General features: G+C 38.3%; 1 protein-coding gene across 3 annotated transcripts in view; it reads right to left on the reverse strand.

Moving 5' to 3' along the window:
- Positions 1-15451, reverse strand: part of PPM1B (protein phosphatase, Mg2+/Mn2+ dependent 1B) — an 88935-nt gene that overhangs the window by 32162 nt on the left and 41322 nt on the right. For all 3 annotated transcript variants that reach the window (XM_015112222.3, XM_015112224.3, NM_001266202.1), the window contains exons 2-3: positions 11250-12109; positions 3536-3653 (exon numbers count right to left, since the gene is read on the reverse strand). In XM_015112222.3, coding sequence (XP_014967708.1) covers positions 3536-3653; positions 11250-12095 — 964 coding nt within the window. In that variant the 5' untranslated portion in view covers positions 12096-12109. The remainder of the gene's footprint in view (positions 1-3535; positions 3654-11249; positions 12110-15451) is intronic.

The following is a 15451-nucleotide window of genomic DNA, read 5'->3' on the forward strand; positions in this document are numbered from 1 at the left end:
CAGGCACCCGCCACCACACCCGGCTAATTTCTTTTTGTATTTTTAGTAGAGACGGGGTTTCACCGTGTTAGCCAGGACGGTCTCGATCTCCTGACCTCGTGATCTGCCCTCCTTGGCCTCCCAAAGTGCTGGGATTACAGGCGTGAACCACCGTGCCCAGCCTACTAAATGGAATTTTTTAAAGAATGTGTAACTAATAAGCAAATCCTAGGATGAACTGGAATACATCTAAAAGAAGGCAAGAATGGAGGATTAAAAAAAAAAAAATAGATGAAACAAGAAAGACAGCAGATTTAAACTCAAACATACCAGCAATTACATTAAAGATAAACAGACTAGCTTCTCCCTTCTCTCGTTCCTGAATAATTTTGTCCAACACCATTAGATTTGCTTAGTTAAGCAAAACAAATCTTTCAGGGAGTGGAGGGGGAAATAGTGGCCACAAATTGGTCCAGAATGGGATATTCATGGCTAACCACAGTAAGCATAGCTTTAGGATGGCTACAGGGATGGGCAATGTGGAGTGAGGAAGGCATACGCATGAAGGTTAGCCGTGATAGAAGAGAGTTATAAATATGAAAAGGGAGAAAACTACAATAAACCCTGTAATACTGTACAGTTGCGGGCAGGACAAAAAGATGCTGCAACAAGTTTTAAGAGGCTCTCATTGGCTGAAACAGTTTATAATACAATGAATAGAACAGGAATTTGTGAGTCTGTGCTCATATAAATAAACAGGTAGAAAAGAAAATTTTTCCTTGCAGTAAAATGCTAACACATATAAAAAGAATGACTGAGCCAGGCACGGTGGTTCATGCCTGTAATGCCAGCACTTTCGGAGGCCAAGGTGGGCGGATCACCTGGGCGGATCACCTGAGGTCGGAAGTTTGAGATCAGCCTGACCAGCATGGAGAAATCCCATCTCTATTAAAAATACAAAACTGGCCGGGCATCGTGGCACGTGCCTGTAATCCCAGCTACTCAGGAGGGTGAGGCAGGAGAGTCACTTGAACCTGGGAGGCGGAGGTTGCGGTGAGCTGAGATCACGCCATTGCACTCCACAGCCTGGGCAACAACAGCGAAACTCCATCTCAAAAAAAAAAAAAAGAATGACTAAATCAGAAAATCACCAGTTGGCTATCATTCTTCAGGCAAAAATCACAAATGGATGCTAAAACTATCTGCTGAAATCTTAATGAGAATAGGTTATTAACAATCTCAATCTCAAAAGTATATCCCCATAGAATACTTATGAGTAAATATAACATATTTATTAAATACTTATTAGGTATAACATAATTATTAATTAAGTAACCTGAAACACAACAACCCAAGAAAGTCACAAAAGATGTTAACATTATAAATCAACATCACATGCCTCCCTGATTGTGATGCACTGAGAACAATCTACAATCACTTCCACGGTATTCCTGCCAATGTATAACCTAAATCTTATCAAGAGGAAACATCAGCCAACCCAAGCTGCACATTCCACAAACCTGTCATCTTAAAAAATGTAAAGGTCCATAGAAATAAAAAAAAGACTACAGAACTTTTTCCATTGAGAGAGAGACTAAAGAGGCATGATAGCTAAATGCAACACACATGCTCTAGACTGCACCTGGACCTACATATGACATTACTGGGATAATCAGGGAAATTTAAATGAGATCTGTGGATTACATATTAATATTGTATCAACATTAATTCCTTAATTTTTCCCCTCCCAAGACAGAGTCTCGCTCTGTCATCCAGGTTAGAGTGCAGTGGCATGATCTCAGCTCACTGCAACCTCCGCTTTCCAGGTTCAGGCAGTTCTCCCACCTCAGCCTCCCGAGCAGCTGGGATTACAGGCACCCGTTACTAGGCCTGATTAATTTTTGTATTTTTAGTACAGATGGGATTTCACCATGTTGGCCAGCCTGGTCTCGAACTCCTGACCTCCTGATCCGCCCACCTTGGCCTCCCAAAGTGCTGGGATTACAGGTGTGAGCCACCGTGCCGGGCCAATTTCCTAATTTTTATGGATGTACTACAGTTATGTAGTGTTATGTAATCTTCGTTTTATTAAGGAGTACTGATATATCACATTTGCAACTTTCAATTGATTTGGCTCAGGAAAAAGGTAGTAACATGGCGGGGGCAGGGGAGTAAGAGGAGAGAGAGGGGGAGAGGGAAGGAAGGAGGGAGAGAGAAAATGAGAATGTTACAGAAAGTATATATAGAGATGCGCCAAACGTGGTATTACATAAACAAATGAGGAATCTAGGTAAAGAATACTACATGTACATGGGAGCTCCTGTAATACTTTTGCAACTTTTCTGTATGTTTAAAATTATTAGGCTGGGTGTGGTGGCTCCCACGCCTGTAATCCCAGCAGTTTGGTAGGCCGATGTGGGAGGATCGCTTGAGTCCAGGAATTTGAGACCACCCTGGGAAACACAGTGAGCCTCATCTCTACAAAAAATAAAGAAAACTAGCCAGCTGTGGTGGCACATGCCTGTAGTTCCAGCTACTTGGGAGAGGCTGAGGTGAGAGGATCACTTGAGCCCAGGGAGTTGAGGCTGCAGTGAGCCGAGATCACGCCACTGTACTCCAGCCTTAAGCAACAAAAAGAGCAAGACCCTGTCTCAAAAAAATAAAAAAATTATTGCCAAATGAAGTTTAAAAAAATATGTAAAATAATCTTTTGAACCACTAATCTTAACTCTATCAATAAAAGGGAAAGGATACCGTAATGAATTCCAATGATAATTAAACCAGGAAGGGAGAATTAGTATTAGTGGAATTAGAGTACTTGGTTTTCATGATATTGTTAAGGGAAATTTCAGTGGATTCTCCACTTACTAGTAGAAATGTATGCAGAGAAAGAAGGAAAAAAAAAAAAAAAACCAGCAAGCTCTAACCAACTACCTTCAAATTATGTTTCTCTTTGGTGGTGAAACAGACATATTTGTCTTCTCCCTGTCAATAAATCTCCACACATTGGTCCAAGATAGTAAATTTTAGACAGATGTGTTTTTTCAAGGACTTGCTTTGAAATACTTCTTTGTCCTATGTAATTTTTTTGTGGGGGGAGACGGAGTCTCGCTCTGTCGCCCAGGCTGGAGTGCAGTGGTATGATCTCAGCTCACTGCAACCTCCACCTCCCAGATTCAAGCAATTCTCCTGCCTGAGCCTCCTGAGTAGCTGGGACTACAGGTGCGTGCCACCATTTCCGGCTAATTTTTTGTATTTTAGTAGAGACAGGGTTTCACCATGTTAGCCAGGATGGTGTCGATCTAACCTCGTGATCTGCCCGCCTCAGCCCTCAGCCTCCCAAAGTGCTGGGATTACAGGTGTGAGCCACCGCGCCTGGCCAGGAAATTTTAAAATAATCATTTGATAAACAAAAATAATACTTTCCCTCTCTAATTTTTTTTTTTTTTCTTGAGATAGAGTCTTGCTGTGTTACCCAGGTGACAAAAGTGCTAGGATTACAGGCATGAGCTACCATGCCTGGCCTGTCTGTATTTTTAAAAAGCATCTGTCTTACCTTCAACCCGTGATTCCAAGTGCTTATCCAACTCTGAATCTTTTTTCACCGCTTCATCTGAGACCTTGGGAGCATTTGAAAAGCAAACTAGTACAATACTCATGTTATCTCGACTTCCCTGTATATTAAAGAAAAAAAAAGAAAAAAATTGTATTTCTACAGTCTATCAACTATCATTTACTTCAAAATACTTTAAGCAATTATAGTTTATTTAATCATCCAGAACGTTTATGTTCAACACATTTTTATTCCAATGAACTACTGAAAACACAACTTGAAGAAACAAGGTGTCTATATATGGGTAGATCTGTAAGTATTTTTGTATTTTTAATTCTGGTGAACTATTCTTCCCATCACCATTCCAGTCTGAGAAATGAAGATATCTTCAATACAAATTAAATCTTCTAAACTATTTCCCACTCAAAACTGTCTATTCCCAAACTGGCTTAAGTCCACAATGGATCCTCCCAAACACATATGCAAATGTTTTCCAGCTTAGCTTTTAAACTGCATCAGAGCAATGCTACGACTCTGTGAATTTAACATAGCTGAAACTTGTTATCCAGTGGAATACCCAAAATGCTAAACTGAACAATTATTATTATTTTTTGAGACAAAATTTCACTCTTGTTGCCCAGGCTGGAGCCCAATGGCACGATCTTGGCTCACTGCAACCTCTGCCTCCCGGGTTCAAGCGATTCTCCTGCCTCAGCCTCCTGAGTAGCTGGGATTACAGGCAACCACCACCATGTCCGGCTAATTTTTTTATATTTAGTAGAGATGGGGTTTCACCATGTTGACCAGGCTGGTCTTGAACTTCTGACCTCAGGTGATCCACCCACCTCAGCCTCCCAAAGTGCTGGGATTCATAGGCGTGAGTCACCACGCCCAGCCCCACAACTATTAATACAAGAAACAATTCAAAGGGCACAGCAACAGTGGACTATAACTGGACAACTGAGATCCAACTGTAGTCATATAATAACTTTTAAAGAAAAGACATCAGATTGTTGTATAGTCGCAAATAGTTTCAGAGTCTTTACAAAGTGGCTAAAATAGCTAATTTAAGGACATATTTTATTTCTCCCTTTTAACCACACCCTCACAAATTACCTGCGTTAAAAAGGAAGCACAGGCCGGGCGGGGTGGCTCACGTCTGTAATCCCAGCAATTTGGGAGGCTGAGGCGGGTGGATCACAAGGTCAGGGATTCAAGACCAGCCTGATTAACATGGTGAAACCCTGTCTCTACTAAAAATACAAAAATTATCCAGGCGTGGTGGCACACGCCTGTAATCCCAGCTATTCAGGAGGCTGAGGCAGGAGAATCACTTGAACCTGGGAGGTGGAGGTTGCAATGAGCTGAGATTGTGCCCCTGTACTCCAGCCTGGGGGACAGAGTGAGTCTCCGTCTCAAAAAAAAAAAAAAAAAAAAGCAAAAAGCAAAAAACCAGGCACTGTGGCTCATGGCTGTAATCTCAGCACTTTGGGAGGCCTCGGGGAGCAGACCATTTGAACCCAAGAGTTCCAGACTAGCCTGGGCATAATGGCAAAACCTTATCTCTACAGAAAATACAAAAATTGAGCTTGGTGGCGCACACCTGTAGTCCCAGGTCCCAGCTACTCAGGAGGCTGAGGTGGAAGGATCACTTAAGCCTGGGAGGTGGAGACTGCAGTGAGCCGTGATGACACCACTACACTTTAGCCTGGGCAACAGAGCAAGACTCTGTCTCAAAAAATAAAAAAAAGAAAGCAAGCACATACTACTCTAGTACCATGAGATTGTGTGCAATAAATTAAAACTATCTTCTCATTACTTTTTCTAAAGGTATATTACTTTAACTGAGTTTCTAAGAGCAGGAACAGATGAAACTCTTCTTAGAACAATGCATTTTTTTTAAAAAACTTTTTCTGTTCACTCTAAAAAACTAAGTCAATGGAGGTGGTAGGCTATTTTGTCTGACAGTGGAGTTTGCCAAATTTGCCACCTCAAGTGAAAGAAACCAAGACCACACCCATTCTAGTCTTTTCAGTTACTATGGTCAGAATCTAGGCAGGCATGGCTTGGTTCAGACTTGTGCCTTTCAGAACCTACATGACACAGCCCAAAAGACAGGTGGCCTTGAATAACTTCTGCCTTCACCTCCTAATTCAATGGGAGTAGAGTCTGAAGGCAGTGAAGGTTGGGTCTTCAGAAGACTTCAAAATAAATTAACTTGCCACAGATTGTTGTGCTTTGGAAGAAGGAACCAACAAGAGTATATTTCATTAGAGTACCGGTTATCTGGAAAACCAAGAATTTCCAAATTGGCCAAATTAATCTCATTCCTTAATGAAATCCACCAAAACTTTTATATTAGAAATACTGTATGTATTTGGTTATATGAATATACTTGTATAAATGTCATAAGGGCAGGTCAAGCAAAAATTTTTAATTAAAAATCATTTTAAAGTACACCATGGATATTCAAGAATCAAACAGCTGGACATGGTGGCTGCCTGTAATCCCAGCAGTTTGGGAGGCAGAGGCAGGAGGATCATTTGAAGCCAGGAGTTTGAGACTAGCCCGGGCAACATAGTGAGACACCCATTTCTAAAACAAAACAACAACAAAAAAGAATCAAGCATAATTACATTTTATAAAGCAATTTTATGAATAAACAGAATTAATGCCTTGCACTTTTAGAAATCTAATTTCTTTAACCCTTTTTAGTTTTGGTAACAACAACGTGAGCATTCTTGAACATTTCCTTATCTAATTTCCATTAGATTTTTGTAAGTTATAAAATACAGATACTTCTGGAAAATTAATTGAAAGAGAGTTCCGCCGGGCGCGGTGGCTCACGCCTGTAATCCCAGCACTTTGGGAGGCCGAGGCGGGCGGATCACAAGGTCAGGAGATCGAGACCACGGTGAAACCCCGTCTCTACTAAAAATACAAAAAATTAGCCGGGCGCGGTTGTGGGCGCCTGTAGTCCCAGCTACTCGGGAGGCTGAGGCAGGAGAATGGCGTGAACCCGGGAGGCGGAGCTTGCAGTGAGCCGAGATCGCGCCACTGCACTCCAGCCTGGGCAACAGCGTGAGACTCCGTCTCAAAAAAAAAAAAAAAAAAGAGAGTTCCAATAAGTTTATGGCTCTCCAAAGATATTTAAGGGAAATAATTTGTATTTACACCTCAGGCATGTGTGATTTCAATGATGTTGCTTCTTAGCCACCTTGCCTGGCTTACTTCTATTTCTATGGTAAAGATGGCTTTCCCCTAAACACCAAGTATGAATATGTTTCAGTAGCTGTTATACAGCAACAGAAAAGGTCCTTTCCTTTGTGCCACTCTGTTTTTTAGAGACAAATCATCCTTGTATAACCAGTATAAAGTTTTCACTAAGTCCATAAATAAAACATGGTTTTTTTTTTTTCTAAATCCAGTTTGGATAACTAAAGAAATTAGCTCTGCATATAAAAATTGATTATTTCATTACATGTTCTTTTTACTTTTTACAACAGCACAGCGGTTAACACGCTCAATAATTACAGTACTAGATCAAAGAAGTCAGTGCCCCTGCCATAAATAAGGGCACCTAAACTTAAACAGAAAATAATCTGATATAGTTTTTTGTTTGTTTTTGTTTTTTGAGACAGAGTCTCACTCTGTCGCCCAGGCTGGAGTGCAATGGCATGATCTCAGTTCAAGCAATTCTCCTGAGTTTAGAACTAAACCATTACTGAGGGGATTACATTTTCTGTTATATAAATTATTACAGAATGATATTGCCTTTGGAAAATAATAATTCCCTCAATTTTATCCAACTATGAGGTATTATCTCATGTTTTAAAATAAATAGGCTTCTGGTAGATAGTATATAAATGAAATTTTGGAAAATCAAATAATATTTTAAAAGAACAATTTAAAAGAATACTGACTTCTATGATTTAAGAAAAACAAAGCAGATGACAAAGTAACAAGCATAGCATGATTTTTTTCAGTAAAATAGAAAAAAAGAAAATCCTATTTTATGTTTATACATTTCTATCAATAATCACAGAGAACTATTTGGAAAGATACACAGCAAACCATAAGCAGTGGTTCCCTAAGGGGGATGAGACTGGAAAGCAGAAACATCAAGGGGAATCACTTTACTTCAAACATCTTTGTATTTGTTACAAAAAAAATATTTAGTCTCAATGTTTCCCTTGGGGAAAAATTTTTCAGACTATGAAAACCGAGACAGACACACACACACAGACATACACATACACACACACACATACACACACACATACACACACACACACACACACACTTCTTTGTCAGACCCTTCTGGGAAATATTGCTAACAAAAATACTGAACTTGAGTCAGAAAACTAGTCTCAGCCTCAATACTCATCAAGTATATGACTTATGGATATCTTTTAATATCAAACAACCTCCATTTCCTTACTTGCAAATTGAAAAATAAAAACTTTTATTTTGTTCACCTCAGAAAGTTACTATGAGGATTAATAAGTACATATAATTTACAAGTTATGAAAAGCTATGCAAGTAGCAGTTACATATTCTATATAACTCGAAGTTAGTTGGCAGTAAACACCATAAATGCCAGCATTGGAAATAAAATGAAGGCTGCTTTCTTAGCTACCATTCTCCCCTCGAGTTAAATACCTAATTTAAATAGGATAATACCTCACCAAGCCAACACTTACAGCTTAATATTAATTGGCAACCCTGAAAAATGTTTTGTTTTTTTTTTTTTTTTGAGCCGGAGTCTCGCTCTGTCACCCAGGCTGGAGTGCAGTGGCGCAATCTCAGCTCACTGCAAGCTCCGCGTCCTGGGTTTACGCCATTCTCCTGCCTCAGCCTCCCGAGTAGCTGGGACTACAGGCGCCCGCCACCTCGCCCGGCTAGTTTTTTTGTATTTTTTAGTAGAGACGGGGTTTCACCGTGTTAGCCAGGATGGTCTCGATCATCTGACCTCGTGATCCGCCCGTCTCGGCCTCCCAAAGTGCTGGGATTACAGGCTTGAGCCACCGCGCCCGGCCCCGGACAATTTTTTCTATTTTTTAGTAGAGACAGGGTTTCACCGTGTTAACCAGGATGGCCTCTATCTCCTGACCTCACGATCCTGACTACCTCATATGGTTGTGAAAATTACATGAGTTAAAATGTGTAAAATATTTAGAACAGCGTTTGGCTTACAGAAAGCAACAATTTACTAATACTATCATGATTATGATTATGATAACCTCCCACGATTTAATGAGTTAAGATGAAAGTACTTATAAATTATGAAGGTATGACAAGTGATGGAAATGTTTGAAAGAACTAAGACTTCATTTAAATCTCTTATCAGGGAAACATCTACTTATTAATGTTTCCGCTCCTCTTAAAGCAGGTAACTACTGAGCAATCGCTAAGTGCTTTCCATGAATTTTTAACTTACAATTTTTCTGAATAAATTCAAAGTAATTATATTTGATCTTATTGCTAACCCTTGCTTTTACAATACAAATAAATGGAAAGACAAAATTATGAAGTTAAACAGAAATGAAGGTTGTCATAAGTAACTTTCAATAGTTCAAAAATAATTTTAAGTCTGTTTTGTTTCAACTCAAACCTCCAAACTGATTTCAATTTGAATGCAGCTCCATTAGAAGGAACTATGATGGTCAGCTTCCATTAACACTGAATGAATCATGGGCCCCAACCTCTTGTCTGTTATTATCATTCCTCATTTCTGAGATTCTAGGATGCCATCTAGAATCTTTTAACATCATCAACATGACCATTTAATCACTCTAAATTGATAAAAGCTATCAAGTGAAGATATACCACCAGAAATATTTAAACCTCATTCAAAAGGGTTGAGTCAAAATTCTCAAAAACTAGCATCCTTTCAACGGATAAGAGTTAATCTACTAATACAAACTTCTTTCCTTAGTCCAAATTACAGACCTAATAGATTTTTTGGCTATTCCCTCACAACCACATTCTTTCAATAAAATACTATGCAGTCAAGAAAAATTATACAGATCAATACTTATAGGCATGGAGATCTCTCTACAATATATTGTTGGAAAAGGCAGGCTGTAGAATAACAAGTATAATCACCTCGGTTTTATAAAAATACACACACTCACAGGCAGGCAGAAAAGACTGGAAAGATATACACCGCAGCAATCAAAGTAGCTGACTTAGGTGAATGGCAAAATTTTGAGTGTTTGTTTATATTTTTTGTATCATCTGGATTTTTTTCCCAATAATAAGTATAGACTTGATATATATATATAATTGGGGAAAACGCTGTTTTCATCAGTTAGGCAACAAACATACGCCTATGCTTGTCTCAAAAATCTACAGGTCAGAATCGCTTCATTTAGATTTCAAAGACAAATATATTAATTTTAGACCCACTTACTATTTGATCACCAACAACCATCGATACTTCTTTACTTAACTCATCCAGAAGTAAAAAGATACAGTGTGTTAAAAATAAAAATCAGAGGAGCTAGAGGTACCATCATTAAAATTCTTTCAGAAAAAGGCTGTCCACTGACAAGAACAGCTTTTAAATTTTTTGTTTTTGAAACTGTCTCTTTCCATTCTATTAAAAATAAATCGGTATTTAACCAAAATCTGGGCATTTCCAGAGACCCAGAGATCCTTTCTGAAAAACTGTCTGGTTATGCCCTTACCTTCCACAGTAAATTTTGGAGTAGGGAGATAGAATGGTTCTAATCTAGACAGAATAAATAAGTCAAATCCTTTATTTATTTCATATAACTAAAGGTCAGTTTTATCTTGATATCTTTTGTTAGAGAATACTTACTCCAGACACTCTGGCCAGATAACTCAAATTTTAATTGAATTATATATAGATGCTGTCAAAAACCCACTTGAAACAACTGAGTATTTTAAAGACATTCAAAGGACTGCCAATTATCTATTACTCTGGACTTTTTTTCTATTACTGTATCAAGCAAATGATTCACAGAAAATTACAAATCTAAATAAACTTCAGTGTTCCACAGGAATTTTTCACAAGATTACATTTTATATGAGCCTTTGGTTTTTAATCAGAAATAATACAAACATCTATATGAAAAGAATTTTGTCTTCTACAAAAGATAGTATCCATCAAGTCATGTATTACTTAGAGAGCCACATGTAAATCCTTTTTAGATTGTACTGCCAGGTAAGAGCTGCTTTTAGAAGACAATGAGAAATATACAACCCATATTTTAATTTCAGTTTTTGTCTTCACCGCTAGAAGACTCAGAACTAAATTTTATATAGGCTAGGCATCTAGTACATCTGCCAATATTTTACATGGCTCTTGATCTTTTAGTAATATCTAGTACAGAATTCTACTATATACATATTTTATCAAGCTGCTTCATAATCAGGCGTAAGATGGTTACTGCCAATGTCAAGAAACAGTCACAATTCTGTGTAAATGCTTCTGCTACAGCAACAAGCCATAAAGTACTTAAATGACAACAAATGCCTCAAATTTATGAAGCTTAATTTTCAAATTAGAAGGTTGGGACAGACAGAGATGGCAAAGAAAACAATGGTTTCACTTCTGGTAAAGACAGTATTTCAAAACATACAGCTTCTATGAAAATATTAAGTTTTAAAATTTTAAGTTTGCTTAACTTTACCCACTGTACCTTTTCAAAATTAACATGTTATTTTAATGACAAAAAAATTTACATACCTTATGTAAACAAGTGTCCACTACCCAATTGCACACATTTTCCAGGTCATCAGATACCTCAAGCCTAGATTTAACAAATTCACAGAGTTCCTCATTACTCATAACATCCCAGATCCCATCACAAGCCAAGATGATAAATTCATCCTCTTCTGCTCTTAAAATTTCATAAACCTCAGGCTCTGGAGAAACAAGTTGTTCTGTCGGGCCCTTGCCATCAACACACTTGTAATCATAGTCCCCCAGAGCACGAGACACTGCTAATGAACCATTAACACGCTGTATCATCACGCTGCCTCCTGCATTTTGGATTCGCTCCTTTTCCCTTGGATTGCAAGGTTTGTGATCCTGGGTAGAAAAGCAGACTTGTCCATTCCTATACAGAACAGCACGTGAATCACCACAGTTGATAAAGTAGATATGCTTAGGTGAAATCATAACTCCCACTGCAGTTGAACCACTCCTGTCCATCCCATTTCTGAGGTCTGAAAAGTTACGCATGTATTCATCAATTTTCAAAAATCCAGTTCTGATACCATTCTTAACATTTTCCACTGAAAGCTCAAGAGCAGATCCTGATTTTCCAGCTGCCCTAAAGTCTTCGTTAGTAGTGATGTGTTCTAATAAATGTGTTGAGCAGTAATTTGCCACTCGGGATCCAGCATGACCATCATAAACTGCAAAAAATGACCAGTCTTCCAAGCCGTGAGGAATACCTACAACAGCTGTGTGTGCATCTTCCATTTCCACTCTCCATCCTTGCATGCTGCTCAGGCCATAACGTAAACCATTCCCAGCACCATGAGCATTATGTTTTTCAGTTTTGGGTTTATCCAAAAATGCACCCATGTTTAGCAATAAATCTGGAAAAAAAATGCAGGTGTTAAATGTTTAAATTTGACAGAAAGTGTATCTACAATATTCCCTCTATAGTCTAGTAACTCCTATCTCGATTTTTTTTAGTATTATTCTAATTTACAGGAACAACAGCAAAAGCCCAACAAATTTCCTCCCCTACATCCTACAGAACAGTGGTTTCTCAGCCCTAGCACATAAGAATAATCAGACTAATTAAATCAGAAACCCTAGGGACGGGACACAGGTATCATCTTTTAAAAGCCTCTCTGGTGACTTGTATGTGCAGCCACGTTGAGACCGCTGTTCTAGGAGAAAGGAAAAACAAGAAATAAAACTTTGTTAATAATTTTCTTCTGATTTAATTTACAAGGTGAGTCCAGGGTTCAACATGTAAGTTTATAGAACACTGGACAATGAGAATATTCAAAACAGTGAGTCATCTTGTTCAATAAATCAAGGTAAAAAGATATGCTAATATATTTTAGAAGACGTTCAAAAGCAAGTATTGAAATCAAGATTTCTCCTCCCAGTGAACCTGAAGACAACCTCAAAATTCAATTAAAACATAAAAATCTCCATTCTACACACATTTGGTTTTACCACTTTTACTATGTATCTACAAAACTGAAAACCATATCATTACTTGGATTCTGTTAAAAACATACCTTTAACATGGTGCTAAAAAATGACTTCACATTGCTGAACTTATAATCCATGAAGTAGCTACCCAGTGTTGACTGACAAAGACTTAAAATCTTCAGAACTGGAAAGTACTACTATGCATCACCCTCTCCCCACTTACCCAACTTTACTATTTTATTGAATAAAGCTTTCTCAATTTCAAATGACTTAGACTAATGGTTCCCAAAAGTATGCAAAAAAATTATCTGGTATGTTTTCTACATACAATGCTGACCCTACACTCTAACTAGGTGACCTTGGGCAAATTTCTTAGTCACCTGTACCTATACCTCATAGGGATGCTGTGAAGAATGAGTCAATGTAAAGTGCTTAAAACAGCACTTAAAACACAATAAACACCATAAAATGTTTGCTCTTATGGCTGCTCAAAATGCAGACTCCATAGCCCTATTCCCACACCTAAGGATTATTTTCAATAGATCTTAGATGGAATCATCAAAAAAGCATGCTGGTGATTTAAGGTTTTGAGAGACACTGGTCTACATCAATTTACCTCCATCCAGGTCTAGGTATCTTTGTGAGATTTTTTCCAGGTATGATCATTACTGAACTTTAAAATAAAATTACATATCCCCATTTTAAAAAATCTGATGAACCACTCAATGTATATATGTAAATATTTATAAGTTATATATCAGTTTTATAATTTTCCTGGGTTATATATAATACTGTATTAATAAATTACAAATGTATTTATTGAAAAGGAGTCCTGAAAGGATAAGATTAAAATCATGTAAAAATTATTTTTCATTCTATCAGCAGAATGTCGCATTTTGTACTGAGAGCAATGTAACAGAATATGCTTGATTACTTTTGAACGTGCTGGTTTAATTCTCTGTGATACAAAGATTTTAAAGCCTAGATCTAAGTACATTTTTATATGCTTGCTTGTATAGGCTATTTCATCTGAAAAGACAACTTTAAAAGATACTTAAATGAAAATGAAACAGAATTGTTGGCTGTATTTATTAAGTCACTTTTCTTTCTTTTTTTCTTGGTGGGGGTGGAGTCTCGCTCTGTCGAGTGATGTCATCTCACTGCAACCTCTGCCTCTCAGGTTCACAAGCGATTCTCCTGCTTCAGCCACCCAAGTGGCTGGGACTACAGGCAAATGCCACCATACCCGGCTTTTTTTTTTTTTTTTTTTTTTTGAGATCTACAGATCTACAGGCACATGCCACCAAACCCAGCTCTTTTTTTTTTTTTTTTTTTTTTTTGAGATGGAATCTCGCTCTATCACCCAGGCTGGAGTGCAGTGGTGAGATCTTGGCTCCCTGCGACCTCCACTTCCCGGGTTCCAGTGATTCTCCTGCCTCAGCCTCCCAAGTAGCTGGGACTACAGGCATCCGCTGCCACGCCCAGCTGATTTTTGTATTTTCAGTAGAGATGGGGTTTCACCATATTTGCCAGGCTGGTCTCAAACTCCTGACCTTGTGATCCACCTGCCTCAGTGCCGGGATTACAGGCGTGAGCCACCGCGCCTGGCCAAATTCATTTTTGTATTTTTTAATAGAGAAGGGGTTTCACCATGTTGCCCAGGCTGGTCTCAAACCCCTGACCCCCAGTGATCTGCCTGCCTCAGCCTCCCAAAGTGCTGGGATTACAGGCGTGAGCCATTGTGCCCCGCCTTAAATCACTTTTCAATCCCATCTATCAATTATGGAAAAAAGTTTTGTTGCAGTTTTCATCTTTCCTGATGCTTCTGCAATTAAGGTACTGCTCTTTTACACTTTAACAAGCAGGTTCAAAATCCACAAGAACTCTTCATTCAGAAGTTTTTTTAAAAGTTTAGAAATTTCAATTTCCAAATTTGTTTTTCATCTGGGGAGGGATAGCATTAGGAGAAATACCTAATGTAGGTGACGGGTTGATGGGTGCAGCAAACCACCATGGCATGTGTATACCTATGTAACAAAACTGCACATTCTGTACATGTACCCTAGAACTTTTAAAAATTTTTTTTAAATAAAATAAAGGAGATAAGGAAGGTGGGGTCTTCAATAGAAAGCTATTAGGGTCTCTAAGAATGGGAGGGAGCCTGGAAGGCCAACTGGAAAACCATCAGGAAACAAAAGAGCCCCTGAGGCTAGGCTGCAAAACCGAATGAAGGTTACACCAACAATGGCTTTGCTTACCTACTGCTCATCTTTGTAAAGACTCCTACATTTGGTTTTCTCTCTGAAAGTCACTTGCTCAAGACGCAGAGTCCTGGGAAGTGCTGGGAACGGGCACCTAATTGACTAAGCATATGTCACCAGCACACCTTCTGGCTGAATCACTAATTCCATTATTTTGCAAATTGGTAATTTTTTTTTTAAAGTTCCACATTGATCTCATTTTAAATCTGGGGTTGTCCCATAATGATTTTATTTTTTAAATATTATAAACTATCACACATGTAAGAGTTTAATGTGTTTATATAGTTAAGGAGTAATAAAACAAACATGCATCCAACCACACTGTTTAAGAACTAGAACATTATAAAGCCTACTACTTAGCCTCTCTCTCCAATCATACCCCTCTCTGTCCCAAGGTGATCACAATCCTGAATTTTGTAATTAGTATCCCTTGTAGTTTAACTATATTAATGTGTGGTTGTTCTGTTTTATAGATTTGGCACTTTTCAATAATACAAAGTGCAGTAT

The sequence above is a fragment of the Macaca mulatta genome, chromosome 13 (genome assembly GCF_049350105.2).
Source record: "Macaca mulatta isolate MMU2019108-1 chromosome 13, T2T-MMU8v2.0, whole genome shotgun sequence".
NCBI lineage: Eukaryota > Metazoa > Chordata > Mammalia > Primates > Cercopithecidae > Macaca > Macaca mulatta.